At 60.5% G+C, this 12,446-nt stretch overlaps 1 protein-coding gene across 4 annotated transcripts in view; it reads left to right on the top strand.

Annotated features, from left to right (window-relative positions):
- The window catches only part of ANKRD11 (ankyrin repeat domain containing 11), a 149,944-nt gene that overhangs the window by 121,982 nt on the left and 15,516 nt on the right, over positions 1-12,446 (top strand). For 3 of the 4 annotated variants that reach the window (XM_064519829.1, XM_064519827.1, XM_064519828.1), the window contains 2 exons: positions 10,448-10,618; positions 11,788-11,991. In XM_064519829.1, coding sequence (XP_064375899.1) covers positions 10,448-10,618; positions 11,788-11,991 — 375 coding nt within the window. Of the gene's footprint in view, positions 1-9,915; positions 10,014-10,447; positions 10,619-11,787; positions 11,992-12,446 lie in introns of all 4 variants that reach the window. The other variant, XM_064519830.1, reaches the window with a different exon arrangement.

The raw sequence follows: 12,446 nt of genomic DNA, 5'->3' as shown, positions 1-12,446 counted from the left end.
GGCTCCGGGCAGCGCTGGTGCTGCTGCGCCTGTTGCGGCTGGACCGCGCCGCGGTCGGGCAGGTCGCAGCTCGCAGCAGCCGCACGTGGCTCTGCTCCGCCGCGGCGGTGCTGGCTGGCGGCACAGGCGGCCCCCGCGGAGCTGCAGAGGAGCTGAACGCGCTGTTTGCTTTGCAAGCAGCTGGAAAAAGCTGCAGCAGACTTTGGGGATGGAGAAAATGATGCTGTTTGGTTGCAGGGGGCGTAAATACGGTACAGAGGAACCTACGTGATTGAATCCACGTACGTGCCTTAAGCTAGGTTGCACTATGTGTTGGACGGAAAAGCCAGTGTAGGCATGGCTTAATAGACGGAGGTTTGTGTTGGTCCGTTCTGTACTTTACTAGGAAATCGGCACTTGGAAATAGTGTCTGCAATCTGGCCAGGTCAGGATCACAGATTGTGAAAGGAGATAAAATTCGCTGGAAGATGGGAATATGCTTAAAAATGCTAAAGAGTCTAGATTTGGGGGAAGGGAGTCTGCAAGCAACCGAAGGGCAGGACTACCTTGTAGAAGAGGGGAAGATGTAGAAGACCCACGGGCCGTTGTAAGGTTGGCGGGATAAAACGGGGTTGAGGGAACAGCTAAAACACTTCTTGCAGCGAGGGCCTGTTGGGCCACTGGGTCAACTCTCAGCAGGGAGCTGCTGGCTCCCGGGCCCTCGCGGCAGTTGAGGTGTTGCCGTAGCAGCTCGCTTTGCGGAGATTTCCCACTCCAGGAGTCGGATGCTCGAGACGGGAGAGGGGTCCTGGCCCACCGCTCCCCTCTTGCCCCATCCCGCTGCAGCCTGCGGCATCCGCCTGCTCCTCGGCCTGCCGTGAGCCCGGCTTCGCCTCCCGGCTGCAGGCCTGTGCGTGCGTGCCCGGCGCTGCCCGCTCTGCGCGTGGCGGAGGCTTTTCTCCCTTTAAATGTTTCAGCGGTGACCTGCAGCCTTGCACTGGTCTGTCGCGGCTCGTGGGGCGCCGGGACGTGGGCGAGGGCACCCCATTTCCTCGGGGCGTCACCCCCCCACCCGCCTCCGCTGACCCACGTCCCTCGCTTGAAACCGCACCGTCCGGGCGCAGCCGGTTCGGCCTTGGCTCCTTTAAAATCATCTCCTTCAAAATGGCTTCTAGAGCAAGAATCCCGGCCTGAAGGTCCTTTAGAGTTAACTAAATAGATTGTCTTTAAAAAAAAAAGGAATTACGTAAAGCTGTAAGCCTCCAGCCTGTGCGTGTTACGGATTCAGCGCCGTGGGAGCAGCATCTCTGCCTGAGCCTTCCCCTGCCTGCTTTCCGCTCGTCCGCTGCCTGCTTTCCGCTCGTCCGCTGCCTGCTTTCCGCTCGTCCGCTGCCTGCTTTCCGCTCGTCCGCTGCCTGCTTTCCGCTCGTCCCCTTGCATAGCAGCTCCCCGTGCGCCGCTGCTGCGCCTCGCGGGCCGCCCTCCGCGTGCAGGTGGCTGTAGCCCGTCGAGGTCCCTGCCAGAGCCGTAGCAGCCGGGAGCCGCCTCGCAGAAACCAAAGAGCAAAGCTCGCTTTTCCCCCGGGAGCGTAAGCAGCTTGTGAAGCTTTGTGCAGCCCTTCGTTTATGTGCCGTGCCGAAAGGAGGTTAGACATTAAAAAAAGCAGATTAGCAAATTTTAATATTAAAAAGCACGTAGGGGAGTATCTTGCGGAGACAGCGGGGAGCAGGGGCCGGTCGTGCTGGGAAGCCACCTGGGGCGCGGTGGGCAGCAGCTGGCTCGTGCCGCGTGCGGGGCTGAGCCAAGCTCCCGCTGCCGCTCCCGGCTCTGCCCGGCTCTGCCGGCTGAGTCACGGCTGACTCAACGGCACCGGACTGCCAGCGCCGCGGTTGCCTGCTCCCCATCTTCCTGTGCCTGCTGCAGAGTAAATAGGAGAGCAGTCTTATCGCTGGCTTGTTTTTTACTGCTCGGCGTTGCCGTGTACTGAGTCAGGTAACGCTGCTAAAGGTCAGCTCGTGCGAGGCACAGCCCAGCGCTCGCTAAACCGGGTCTCGCTGGGAGCAGTTCCTCCACCGCGGAGATTCGAGGCTGTCACTGCGCTCGAGTCCCACGGCCTCCTGCAAGCTGGAGTTGTGCTTTTCGGGCTTTTAGTCATCCGCGGGGAGAGCGAGGACTTAATATAACCCTCCCCAGCACTTTGAGTTAAATCCAGCCTCCGCGAGCTCCTCCCGGGACCTCAGTGAGGCTGGGTCAAAACTGCCGGTGGCAGCAAGGCCGGGTGGCCGGAGCTGCCCCTCGCCGGCAGCAGGTCCCTCTCTGCTGGTTCGGTGGAGCGAAGCGGGTTACGCGGCAGCTCGTTTGGCCCTTTCCGGGCTCCTGCGGCTCTTTCTTGCCTCTGCCCCTCCTCTCCGCCGCTGCTCTTCGGACTCGCGGGGAGGCTCCGGGAGGGCGGTGTGCGCGGTGGTTGCTGGCCCGAGCGGAGCGCTGGCGGGGTTGAGCTCCGTTTGGTCCAGGTCACGTGCAGACCCTGCCGCCGGCAGCTCCCGCCAGGCCTGAACGGACTTGCAGAAACACAGGCGCTGCGGCCGCCCCGCGCTCGTGCCCGCTTGGACAGTCACGCAAGCGGAGCAGCGCGTGTTGCTCTTTCTGCGTCGGGGAGCGGCGCAGATTGGACGCGTGCAGCCTCGGCCGCAGCGGCGTTACTGCAGAACCAAGCGTCCCGTTTGTTGAAAGTCCCCCAGATGCCACAGAAATTCAGCTGCTCTAATCCTGCAACGTTTTGTCATGCAGATTCTCGTCTCTTCGGCAGCTCTCCTACGGGGGCCGGGCGCTTCGCAGGCACCGCAGCCGGGAGGGCGGTTGGAGCCGCAGCGGGGCAGGAGCAAAACCCCGGCAGCCCCTCCGAGCTGGTGCCCCCCACCTTTCCCCACGTCGAGGAGCTGCGAGGGAGCAGCAGGGCCGGGCGGCTGCCGCTGGAGGACCTGGGCCTCGCCAGGGCCCCGGGTGCAGGAACTGGCCTGGGAGCCTGGAGCTCTGCTGCTCCGCAGCCTCGTGCATGCTCAGCCCCCTGCGCAGTGCTGATTGCTAGGTTAGAAGATGCTGGATGAATCGGATGACCTAAACCCTCCGCTCTTCCCCTCCCGGGCTCTGGTGGCAGCCCGGGCCCCGCGGAGCCGTGAGAAGCAAATCGCTGGCTTGCTAAAACCCGCATCTGCTCTTGTTTGTGCACGCTCCCGCTGCTGGCTTCAGCGCGGCGCGTGCAGCTGGGGCCTCGGCCGGGCCGCGCCGCGCTGGCTCGCGCTCTGCTTGCGCGATTTCAGCCCTTTTACTAAAATAGTCGAGAAGCTGTTCTCACCTAGCAACCGGCGCGGGAGCGAGTGTCGGAGCCGCTTCGTTTCTCGCCGGCCCCGCGACGCCGGCACGGTGCGGGTAGGCTGGGGCCGGGCTGCGGGTCGCCCGGAGAAGCTCCCCGGTGCCTCGCCATCTGGGAAGGGCCGCGGGGAAAAGCAGGTCGCTTTCTGATGGGAGCTGCCATAAATCTCCCTCCTCCCCCCGCACCGCCTCCTTAGCATGCAGAGCGAGCGCTGCACCGTGCTGCGCCTCTGCGAACCGAAATCTATCAATGATGGCTTTTTCTTTAATACAAGCGCTTTTATCGGCGCTGTCTGCGGCGCGTCCTGCCCCCCGCTTCCTGGGCGGGAGGGAGCCGGCCCGGCGGCCGTGCCGAGCATCCTTCCCCCGGTTCCTCCCTTCTCTAGCTCGCTCTTTTGCATGCTGAATGCAAGGTCTGGACCTGAAAATTGCTCTTTCTCAGCGTTATTCACATGTAGCATCGAGACTGTCAGCTCTGGTGCAAACCTCTCGGTTGCTCTTCGGGAGCTCGCAGCCCCCGCAGCAGCGTGTCGCTAAATGGCCGCTCTGGCGGAGACGCGTTTACACGTCCCTGCACGACTGCGTCGTCGTGTCCACAAGTCTGGCTGGGGGAAAATGCTGATATTTGGATTGCAGGCTGTGCAGGGCACGGCGTTAAACCTTTCTAGCTGAAACCCCCAACGTCCCCCCGGTCGGGAAGCTCCCGGCATCTCAGCCTGCTCGTCCTTAAGTCTGGCCCCGGAGCATCCGCGGGGCTCGGGGGTGTCGTGCCCTGCTGCTCCTCCCTCCGCCCCCGGTCGCAGGAGCCCCCGAGCGGACACTGGCGCCTGCGGGCCCCGGCTCCGGCCTGGCACGCTCAGGTTGAACCTGCTCTTCCCCCTCGTTTGGGCTGACGTGCTCCAAAACCGTTCCGTTTCCTGCAGCTTCTGCAATAAGAATGAGTCACTCTGTGCAGGCGAGGCTGCGGGTCGGGAAAGCAGAGGGCTGTGTGTTCGCTCGGGGCTCGATGCAGCCCCCGCCTGTCCCTTCCCGTTCATCCTGTCCATCTTTGTTTGTGGGCTTGTTTGGCCAAGGACCTGCTGGGAATCCCGAGTCGCTGCGGAGCTGGTGGTTAGCGTCTCCACGCGACGTTGGGACGTTCAGCTTGAGCTGCTTATTCGGAAACGGTGTTTTTCCTCGGGGTGCCACCGTGCGTGTGTTGTCACGCCGGAGCTGTTGGAGCAGACGCCTTCGGCCTCGCGGGCGCGACGCGTTCGTGGGGAGCGAGGAGCTGGGCTGCTCCTGCGCCCGGCTGCCGGGAGCCGCGCGGGGGCTTCCGAGACAGGGCTGAGACTTCTCATCTCCGCTGCCTTTCGTCTTTCTTCCTGCATCCTGGCTTTCCCTAGGCTCACGTCTTCAGTTTTCCTGGAAGAACGGGAAGCAATTCCCGCACGGCGCTGGCGGCTCTGTCGGGCTCCTCGGTTCGCCTTTAGGTTCGCACACGCAGCTCCTGTTCGCACCAGCGTGAGCGAAGCATCGGTGCCGAGAGCAGAGCAGGATCCTGGAGTTAAACAGCAGCGATGCAAAAGCGAAGGTTTGCCCTGCAGCCCCGGCCAAGGGAGCGAGCAGCAAAAGAGCTGCTTTACAAATAGATAAGCGAGCAGCGCGGCTTTATAAGGGTCCGCGCGGTTCGGTGCTGCCGGGGCTCCTGCAGTGGGGCGGGAGGCAGCTCCCTGCCCTTCCTCGTGCGCTGCCTGCCCGGCCGGGCCTTGCTGCCGGTTTCGTTCCTGTTTGCGGAGGTGCCGACCCGCGGTGGCCGTTCCTCCTAATTCACTGAGCGTTGCTGCGAGGGGTTGCAGGAAAGCGTCTAACGAGGAGCGGGAGTTTGCAGGAGCTGGCGAAAGCTTGAGCTGAGCTCTTTGCCCAAGTTCCCCATTTAAATAGGGTGAAAACCAGAAGCACATCCCGGGTGAGGTTTGCCAGGATGGAAACAGCTCTGTTTGCAGCTCTGTGCCGCGTGGGGCGGATCGGGGTCTGGGAAACGGGTCGGAGCCTCTCTGCGAGGCGGAGCCGGCCCTGCCGGACTCGGTGCCGGGGTTCGGAGCTGGGGCCGGGGCTCCCGTGCGGTCGCCACGCGGCACTTCCACTTCCATCCCGCGGGGAACACGGGGACGAGGAGCACAGGGACGGGCCGTGCTCCCACAGCTCCCTCCCTCGGCCTCCTCGCAGCCGGGGAACGCCAGCGCTCGGCAGTCGCTTTTCGGTTTATTTTTATCCTGTTGATCACGTGCTTTCTCATGTTAAATGTTCTGTGGGGGAGGCGATTTCTGCAACTGCAGGATTAATAGGAATTCAGGGTTTTTGGTTGAACTTTGCAGTCGGTTTCTGCACATCGCAGGCTCGAGCTGAGAGGCGGCAGCCAAGTCGCGCTGGGGGCAGCGTTCCTGTTCCCGTCGCGAATTCCCCTGCACGTCCACCCCGTGCGCAGAGCAGCCGTGCGGGCCGGGGGGGCTTGGCACCTTCGCCCCCTCCCCGCGGCGAGGCAGGATGCGGCTGGAGCCAGCGCGGAGCCGGGTGCGTGCTGGAGTCGCGTTCTCGCTGTAAGCATGTTGAATTTAATTGGATTTCAAGCCATTAAGAAACTATCCGCTTTCCCGTGATCTGATTTCACCTTCCCGCTCCGTTTCTGCTGCCGGGGCGACGGCGGGGCGGCTCGGGAGAGCTGCGGGGGTTCTGCGCCGGCGCCCGCGCGGTCCCGGGGCTGGTGGGCCAGGGCGCGTGGCTCGTGCCGCGCGCTCGGAGGGCTCCCCGGCGCGCTTTCTCCGCGCGCCGCGAGAAGCTGCGTGCTGCCGTAGCCTTGGTGCAGCTCAGGCGCTCGGGCCCCGCGCGGTGGTAGCCGGAAAGTTGCATTTCTGCCCCGGAGAGGCGGCTTCCCGGGGAGGCGGCTTCGCCGTGCCGTGCCGTGCCGGAGGACGGGCACCCGGCACTCCAGCCGTCGGCTCGGGCGCTCCCGCGGTACCTGCCCGCCAAGGCTGCCTGATTAATTTTCTGGCTGTTAGGATAAACGAGGCCTTGAGCTGTGCTGAATGGCCCCTCTGTGTGTGCTCCTGGAATTTGTGAACATGCTTTAATTAAAAAAAAAAATAAATAAAAAACACAAGTTTTTTAATATAGAAACAGCTGAATAACGGGGCAGCGCGCGCAAGCACCCGGGGCTGGCGCGAGACCTCGGCGGCCGGCCTGGCCGACGCGAGGAGGACGTTGCGTTGGGTGTGCCGGTTGGCATGACGGCGTGCCGGTTGGCATGACGGCGTGCCGGTTGGCATGACGGCGTGCCGGTTGGCATGACGGCGTGCCGGTTGACAGGACGGCGGGCCGGTTGACATGACGGCGGGCCGGTTGACATGACGGCGGGCCGGTTGGCCTGATGGTGTGCCGGTTGGCATGACGGCGTGCCGGTTGACATGACGGCGTGCCGGTTGACATGACGGCGGGCTGGTTGGCCTGATGGTGTGCCGGTTGGCCTGATGGTGTGCCGGTTGGCATGACGGCGTGCCAGTTGACATGACGGCGTGCCGGTTGGCATGCCACACTCCACGCTGACCAGCTTCCCCCATGAGAGCTTTCTGCAGCTGAGGTTTCCTGCAGGACCTGCTAGCGACGGGGACGGCACCTGGGTCCCTTAGGAGCTGTGGTGCCAGCAGAGGTCATTGCATTAATACCCCGTGGTCGAAAATCTCTCTCACTTTGAGCCATTCCCCTGCAGAACCTCCCTTTGCGTCCACTGAGTAGCCTGTCTGAACCCGGGGCAGGTGAAGGGAGTCGCATTGTGTGATGCACGTTATTCCCGCATCACCAGAAGTGCGTCGCCTCGACGGTGTCCGCGGGGGACGGGTGCTCATGCTCATCCGCATGCAGCTGCTGGGCTCCGGCGCGTGGGTTACCGAATATCAGAGTTTGCGCTGATCGGAGCTCTAGGCTTTGCATTTAAGCCTGATTTTTCAGAATCGGCAGTAAACAGATGCAAAACTTGGCCTGTCCTCTGTCCGGCTGGCGGCTGCGGAGGCTCACGCTGCTGCACCGGGAACCCCGCTCAGTTCGCGGGCAGGTTGGGGGGAAGGTTTTACTCGGAGGTTGTGCGCAGCGCTGTGCCAGTGAGATTAACTGTGTTAAAAAATAGAAAAGAAATATTGATTCTTAGGGATTCGTAGCTCTGTTAGTCTGAGGGAGGAGCACACGGTTCTCTGAGCCTGTTGGCGACATACGTGTCTTGTTCAGGTGCAGTGCAGAAACTTTTTGATTTCAAGAGACATGTCTGTCTTAAAACATATGTATCTCCATCTTATTTTTACCCACAGTATAAATAATGCTAAATGCAACTGCTGGAGAATCGGAGGCTGTTTCTCGGGGGGGGGGGGTCAGCCTGTTTGCCTTGCCGCAGCTCGCGGCGTGCTCAGCTTTGGACAGCCGAGCTGCCCCTTCAGCTTCTGCGCTGGTTTTGCATGGTTTCACGCCGTGCCAGAGGCGAGGTGTTACGGGTAGGAAAACGTGATCCCGAAATCAGAGCAGTCACCAGAGGATCTTGAGCAGAGGGTGGTGTTTTTTTTTTTTTTTTAATCTTAAAAAGTTGGTCTGATAAAGGTCACCTAAATAACGGAATTTGACAAAATGACAAGACCAACGGAGCCAGGTTAAAGGTTGCAGGTCAACCCCTTTGCCTCTCCTGGGCTGGTGCCTCTGGTGGTCCCAGAGGTCCCCGGTGTCCCGGCAGGCCTGGCCGTGCGGGGAGCCAGCCCAGGCCACGCGGTGCAGGGCGATGGCGATGGTGTCCCCTGCTCCGGCTGGAGCTTGTGTGCTCGGAGTTGCCTCCATGGTGCTGCTTGACCGTGCATCGCAATTACACAGATGTGCCGGGGAAGAAAATGGATGCAGTTATTAGTCCATTAAGCTTGCATCTGTTCGATCCGTGCAAATCCACCTAGACCTCCTCATCCCCCCGCTCCCCAGTTTGAGGACGCTGGAGCTGGAGGGAAGGTGGGCAGACACTGGGATTATTTCTTGTTAGGGTTTCCCCTCCCAGGCTGCTTCAGAGCTGACGCTCTGCCGCTTGGAGAGCGTTATCAAACATTTACATGATTGCAAACCCTATTTTTGAGACTCCTTGTATCATCCTTGTTATGCTTTCTGGGATTCTCAAAATATCTCCGGCAAAATAAGAAGCACGTTTAGATTCAGACTTTGGAGCAGAAGAGACCTTGCCCGTGCTGCCTCCCCGAGAGCCTTGGAGATCAGCTGTGTCGTCAGCCCACCCAAAAGTCCTTCGGGCTAGAGGCGTTCCTCTTCGGGAGCAGATGCCGGCAGGCTTGCTGCCACGAGAGCCCCTCTGCGTCCTCCGCGTCTGACACCGTCCTCACGACATTCACCTCCCTGCTGGGGGGTTAAAACATTTTTTCATTGAAAAGATTTTACCTTGCGCTTGCAAGTCGCAGGCAGGATTCGCTCTCCTGAAAAGCGAACGTGGGTCAGTTCGGTACCACAGTTCCCGTTTGCGCGGGGAGGCTTTGAGCAGCTCGCGTGCGCTCGGTGCTCTGGTTGCCCGTCCGTGATGCAGCGAGGTGCTTTGCTGCTTGGGTTTCTCCGGCCGCGTCTCACTGGCCTTGATTCGAACGGGCCTTTGGGGATGTGATGCTGGGACAAGGAACCGTTCACCTGTATTTGATAACTTTTGTGTGTGTCTTCTAAGAATAGTGTTCTTGTCCTAAGGTGCTCTGTGCACAGCATGAGCTGTGCAGTTAGCCTTAAAATCAGCTTACATCAGTGCTTTAGAAACACGTATGAACAGGGAGGGATTCTCACACGCTCGCTCACATGCACATACATGCGTGCACCCCCCCCATGACGTCTTTACGCTTTTTGGGGGCCTCGGACGGTTTGAGGCACGTGTGACTTGGCTTATTGGCAGGGCGTTGTGCTGCTCTGCAGATGCATAGTCTGTCTCCTGTTTGGTTGGCAGCAGTAAAGGAAACTTAATCTTTATTTCCTAAACCGACACCGTGCAGCTTTAACCTCTGATACGCCCCTGTGGTCGGACTCTGCTGCTGCCGCCCTGCAGACGAGCGTGCAGCAGAATTGCCGCTCCCAGATAGGAGCATCAACGAGCAAGCAAGCCAGAAACACACGGGAAGGACCGTTAGCGCTCCTTGTAGGGGAGAGGGATCTATATTTGCATAGGGAAGATCGGAAACCTGCTTAGGAAAAGCTGCAGATTCAGACTTCTCGCAGGGGTTAGGTTCCTTCCCTCCTGTTTTTTCAGTTGGGGAGATGCAGGCACAGCTGTGGCGGAGCAGTTTATCTGCCTGACTCCGAGCGTATCCCGCATGCCGAAGCGCTGGCGTCCCTCCCTGGAAGGAGAGGACCAGCCCGCTGCTGCCCGGGCACTGTCCTCCGAGCACCGTCCCTGCCGGGCTCCCGGTGCCGCGGTGGTCCGAATGCAAAGCCGGTGCCGTGGCTGCGATACGGGGGTGAGGTGGCAACGTGTCCGAGCTGTCAGCCCGTCTCGCTAGCACTCTCTGTTGATGCTTTTAGATGCCTCCAGTTCAGTCCATGCTGTGGTGGCATAAGGCTGCGTTCGCTCCTCGAAGCGCCATGGCATGACATGGAGGCTCCTAGAAGCAAGATGGAAGGTACAGTACTGGCAGCGGCCGCCACTGTGGACTCGCTTCTCTCCCTCCTGCGCTGCTGTTTGAAGGTGGGGGGAGAAGGGAGCGAAGGGGGAGGGGGAGAAAGCTTGGAAAAATGAGGAAAACCGTTAGAAAGCTGCCGGCGACCTGCGCCGGGAAGGGCCGCGGTAAGGTGCCCCTCCTGCGCCGGGCAGCCCGTCGGCCGCGCTGGCTGGGGCGAGAGCGGGGACGCCCGTCCCGGGTGCCGCTGCGGGGAGACGCCGGCGCTTCTACCACGAGGACGCTTCCTTCCCCAGAGGCTGCTTGTAATTTGTGGAATAGCAAACCAGACTTGGAAAGCTGCTGCGAGCGCTTTGCTCAGCAATGAAGGTGGTTTTCGGTTACGGTGACATTCACGGACGAAACCTTCCTGTCTTTTGTGTCCCCTTGCATCACAGAAAAGCAGGGTCCAGAGCGGAAGAGGATCAAGAAGGAGCCCGCCACGCGAAAGCCCGGCTTGCTCTTTGGGATGGGCCTTTCAGGGATCCGGGCCGGCTACCCGCTCTCCGAGCGCCAGCAAGTCGCTCTGCTCATGCAGATGACAGCAGAGGAATCTGCAAACAGCCCAGGTGAGCGCCGGAGCGCGGTTTTGCTCGGAGGCGTGGGCGGGCGCGCGTGAGCCTCGTGCATCCCCGGGCTGCGCGGTGCACGGCTGCACCGCTTACCAGGTCGTTAGCGCAGATCACGCGCGTCGGCGGAGATTAGCTGCCACCCGGCAAACGCGGACGCCGGGGCTCAGCTCGGTTCTGCTGCCCGGGGAGAGCGCGGAGCGCGGCGTCCGGGGGCTGCGGCACAGGCGTGGGGCGTGCCGGACCGCCGGCGGTTTCGCACGTGGCCGGGGACTGCCGATCCGTCGGGCAGTCGCTCCCGGGATAAGGCAGTAGTGGGAAGAGGTTTCCCATGGGCCGGACGCAGGCCACGGCTGCGCTTGCCCTCCGGCTTAGTTGGAAGCCCTGGTGCCCTCCTCTGCGCCGGGGCGCTGGGTCCCCGCTGGCGGCTCGGCCTCGTTTACTGAAGGAATACTGTGAATAAAAGAATATCATCCTCTCTGGGTATTTTTAAAATGTTTCTTTTTGTGGAAAAAGGATGAAACTGGGGAACCAATGCATGCTAACTTGAGGCGTAGAGCAGCTGGAACGTGTTTAATCATGGATTTTGTGTTTCAATAATTTTATCTGTTGCATGTACAACCCCCTCTGGGGTGTTTAGATGCATTGCGCTATCCGTATATTTGTGTCTGCATCTTATGCACAAACATTGCAGCTTTTAGTCACCTGTTTTGTTGTCTTTAACACAAATCTAGCAGCTTCTGTCCCTGTTAGCTGGGGGGGCTGTGCCGGCTCCGAGCCTTCAGCTGCTCTCCCGGGAAACGTGCACTCTCCCCCCGGGCGCTCGGGCCTCCCGTGTTCCTGGTAAAAGGCCACTTCCCTTAGGAGATGAGGTTTTAGGGTGAGGCGATGCGTTGTCTGCTCCTAAATCATGGGATTATTGCCTGCAGCCTTTTCAAGGACTGCAGTTCTCTCCAGTGGGCTTTGGCAGCCTGCAGTTAATATCTGTGTTATGCACACAGGCTTTCCTCTGTCTTCGCGTCGACTGCCGAGGTTCGGTTGCCTCTCGGTGCCTCGTGGTGAACGGTTCAGTCGAGAGGCAAGGTTAAACATATTGCAACAGCTCCCTCTAAGGGCTTCGGTCTCCCCTTGAGTTGCGGTTCCTCACTACGCTTCTCTCCTCCCCGCAGTTGACACAACACCAAAGCATCCCTCTCAGTCTGCCGTTTGTCAGAAGGGAACTCCTAACTCTGCCTCCAAAACCAAAGATAAAGTAAATAAGAGAAACGAGCGGGGAGAGACTCGGCTGCACCGCGCTGCCATCCGAGGAGATGCCCGGCGCATCAAGGAGCTCATCATCGAGGGGGCGGACGTCAACGTGAAAGACTTTGCAGGTGAGCAGCCCCGGGCGGCACGGCGTGGTGCGGCGGTCGCTGCCGTGGAGCCAGCCCGCGGCCTGCGCGCTTCCCCGTCCGGCTGAGCGTTCCCGCTCCAAGAACGGCTCCTGCCAGAGAGAATAGCTTCTTTATAGCACAGGTTTGCTATTTATAAAGAGGGGACTAACCAGAAATAATTTTGCCCCTTTTGGGGGGAAAAAGTTGCTATGCTTTAAAAAAAAAACTTCTAGAGATTTGTCAAAGTAATAAATCCTTGAAAATATCAGTTCCCACGTTAAGAGTTTGGCAGCCAAATTCTCTGGCTGTCGTGCGGTACCGTGCGTGCTCCCGTTCGGGAGGAGCAGCCGAGCCGGCCTCGCTCCGGAGCACTTCCCTGGGCTGTCCCGGCTCCGTGCCCATGGCGAGGACCCGCTCGTCTGTCTGCTTCTCCCCTCCCACGTGGGTGTCGTCTT

Source organism: Dromaius novaehollandiae, chromosome 13 (genome assembly GCF_036370855.1).
Source record: "Dromaius novaehollandiae isolate bDroNov1 chromosome 13, bDroNov1.hap1, whole genome shotgun sequence".
Lineage (NCBI taxonomy): Eukaryota > Metazoa > Chordata > Aves > Casuariiformes > Dromaiidae > Dromaius > Dromaius novaehollandiae.
Note: the sequence above shows the minus strand (reverse complement) of the source record. Positions and strands in the feature narration are given on the sequence as shown.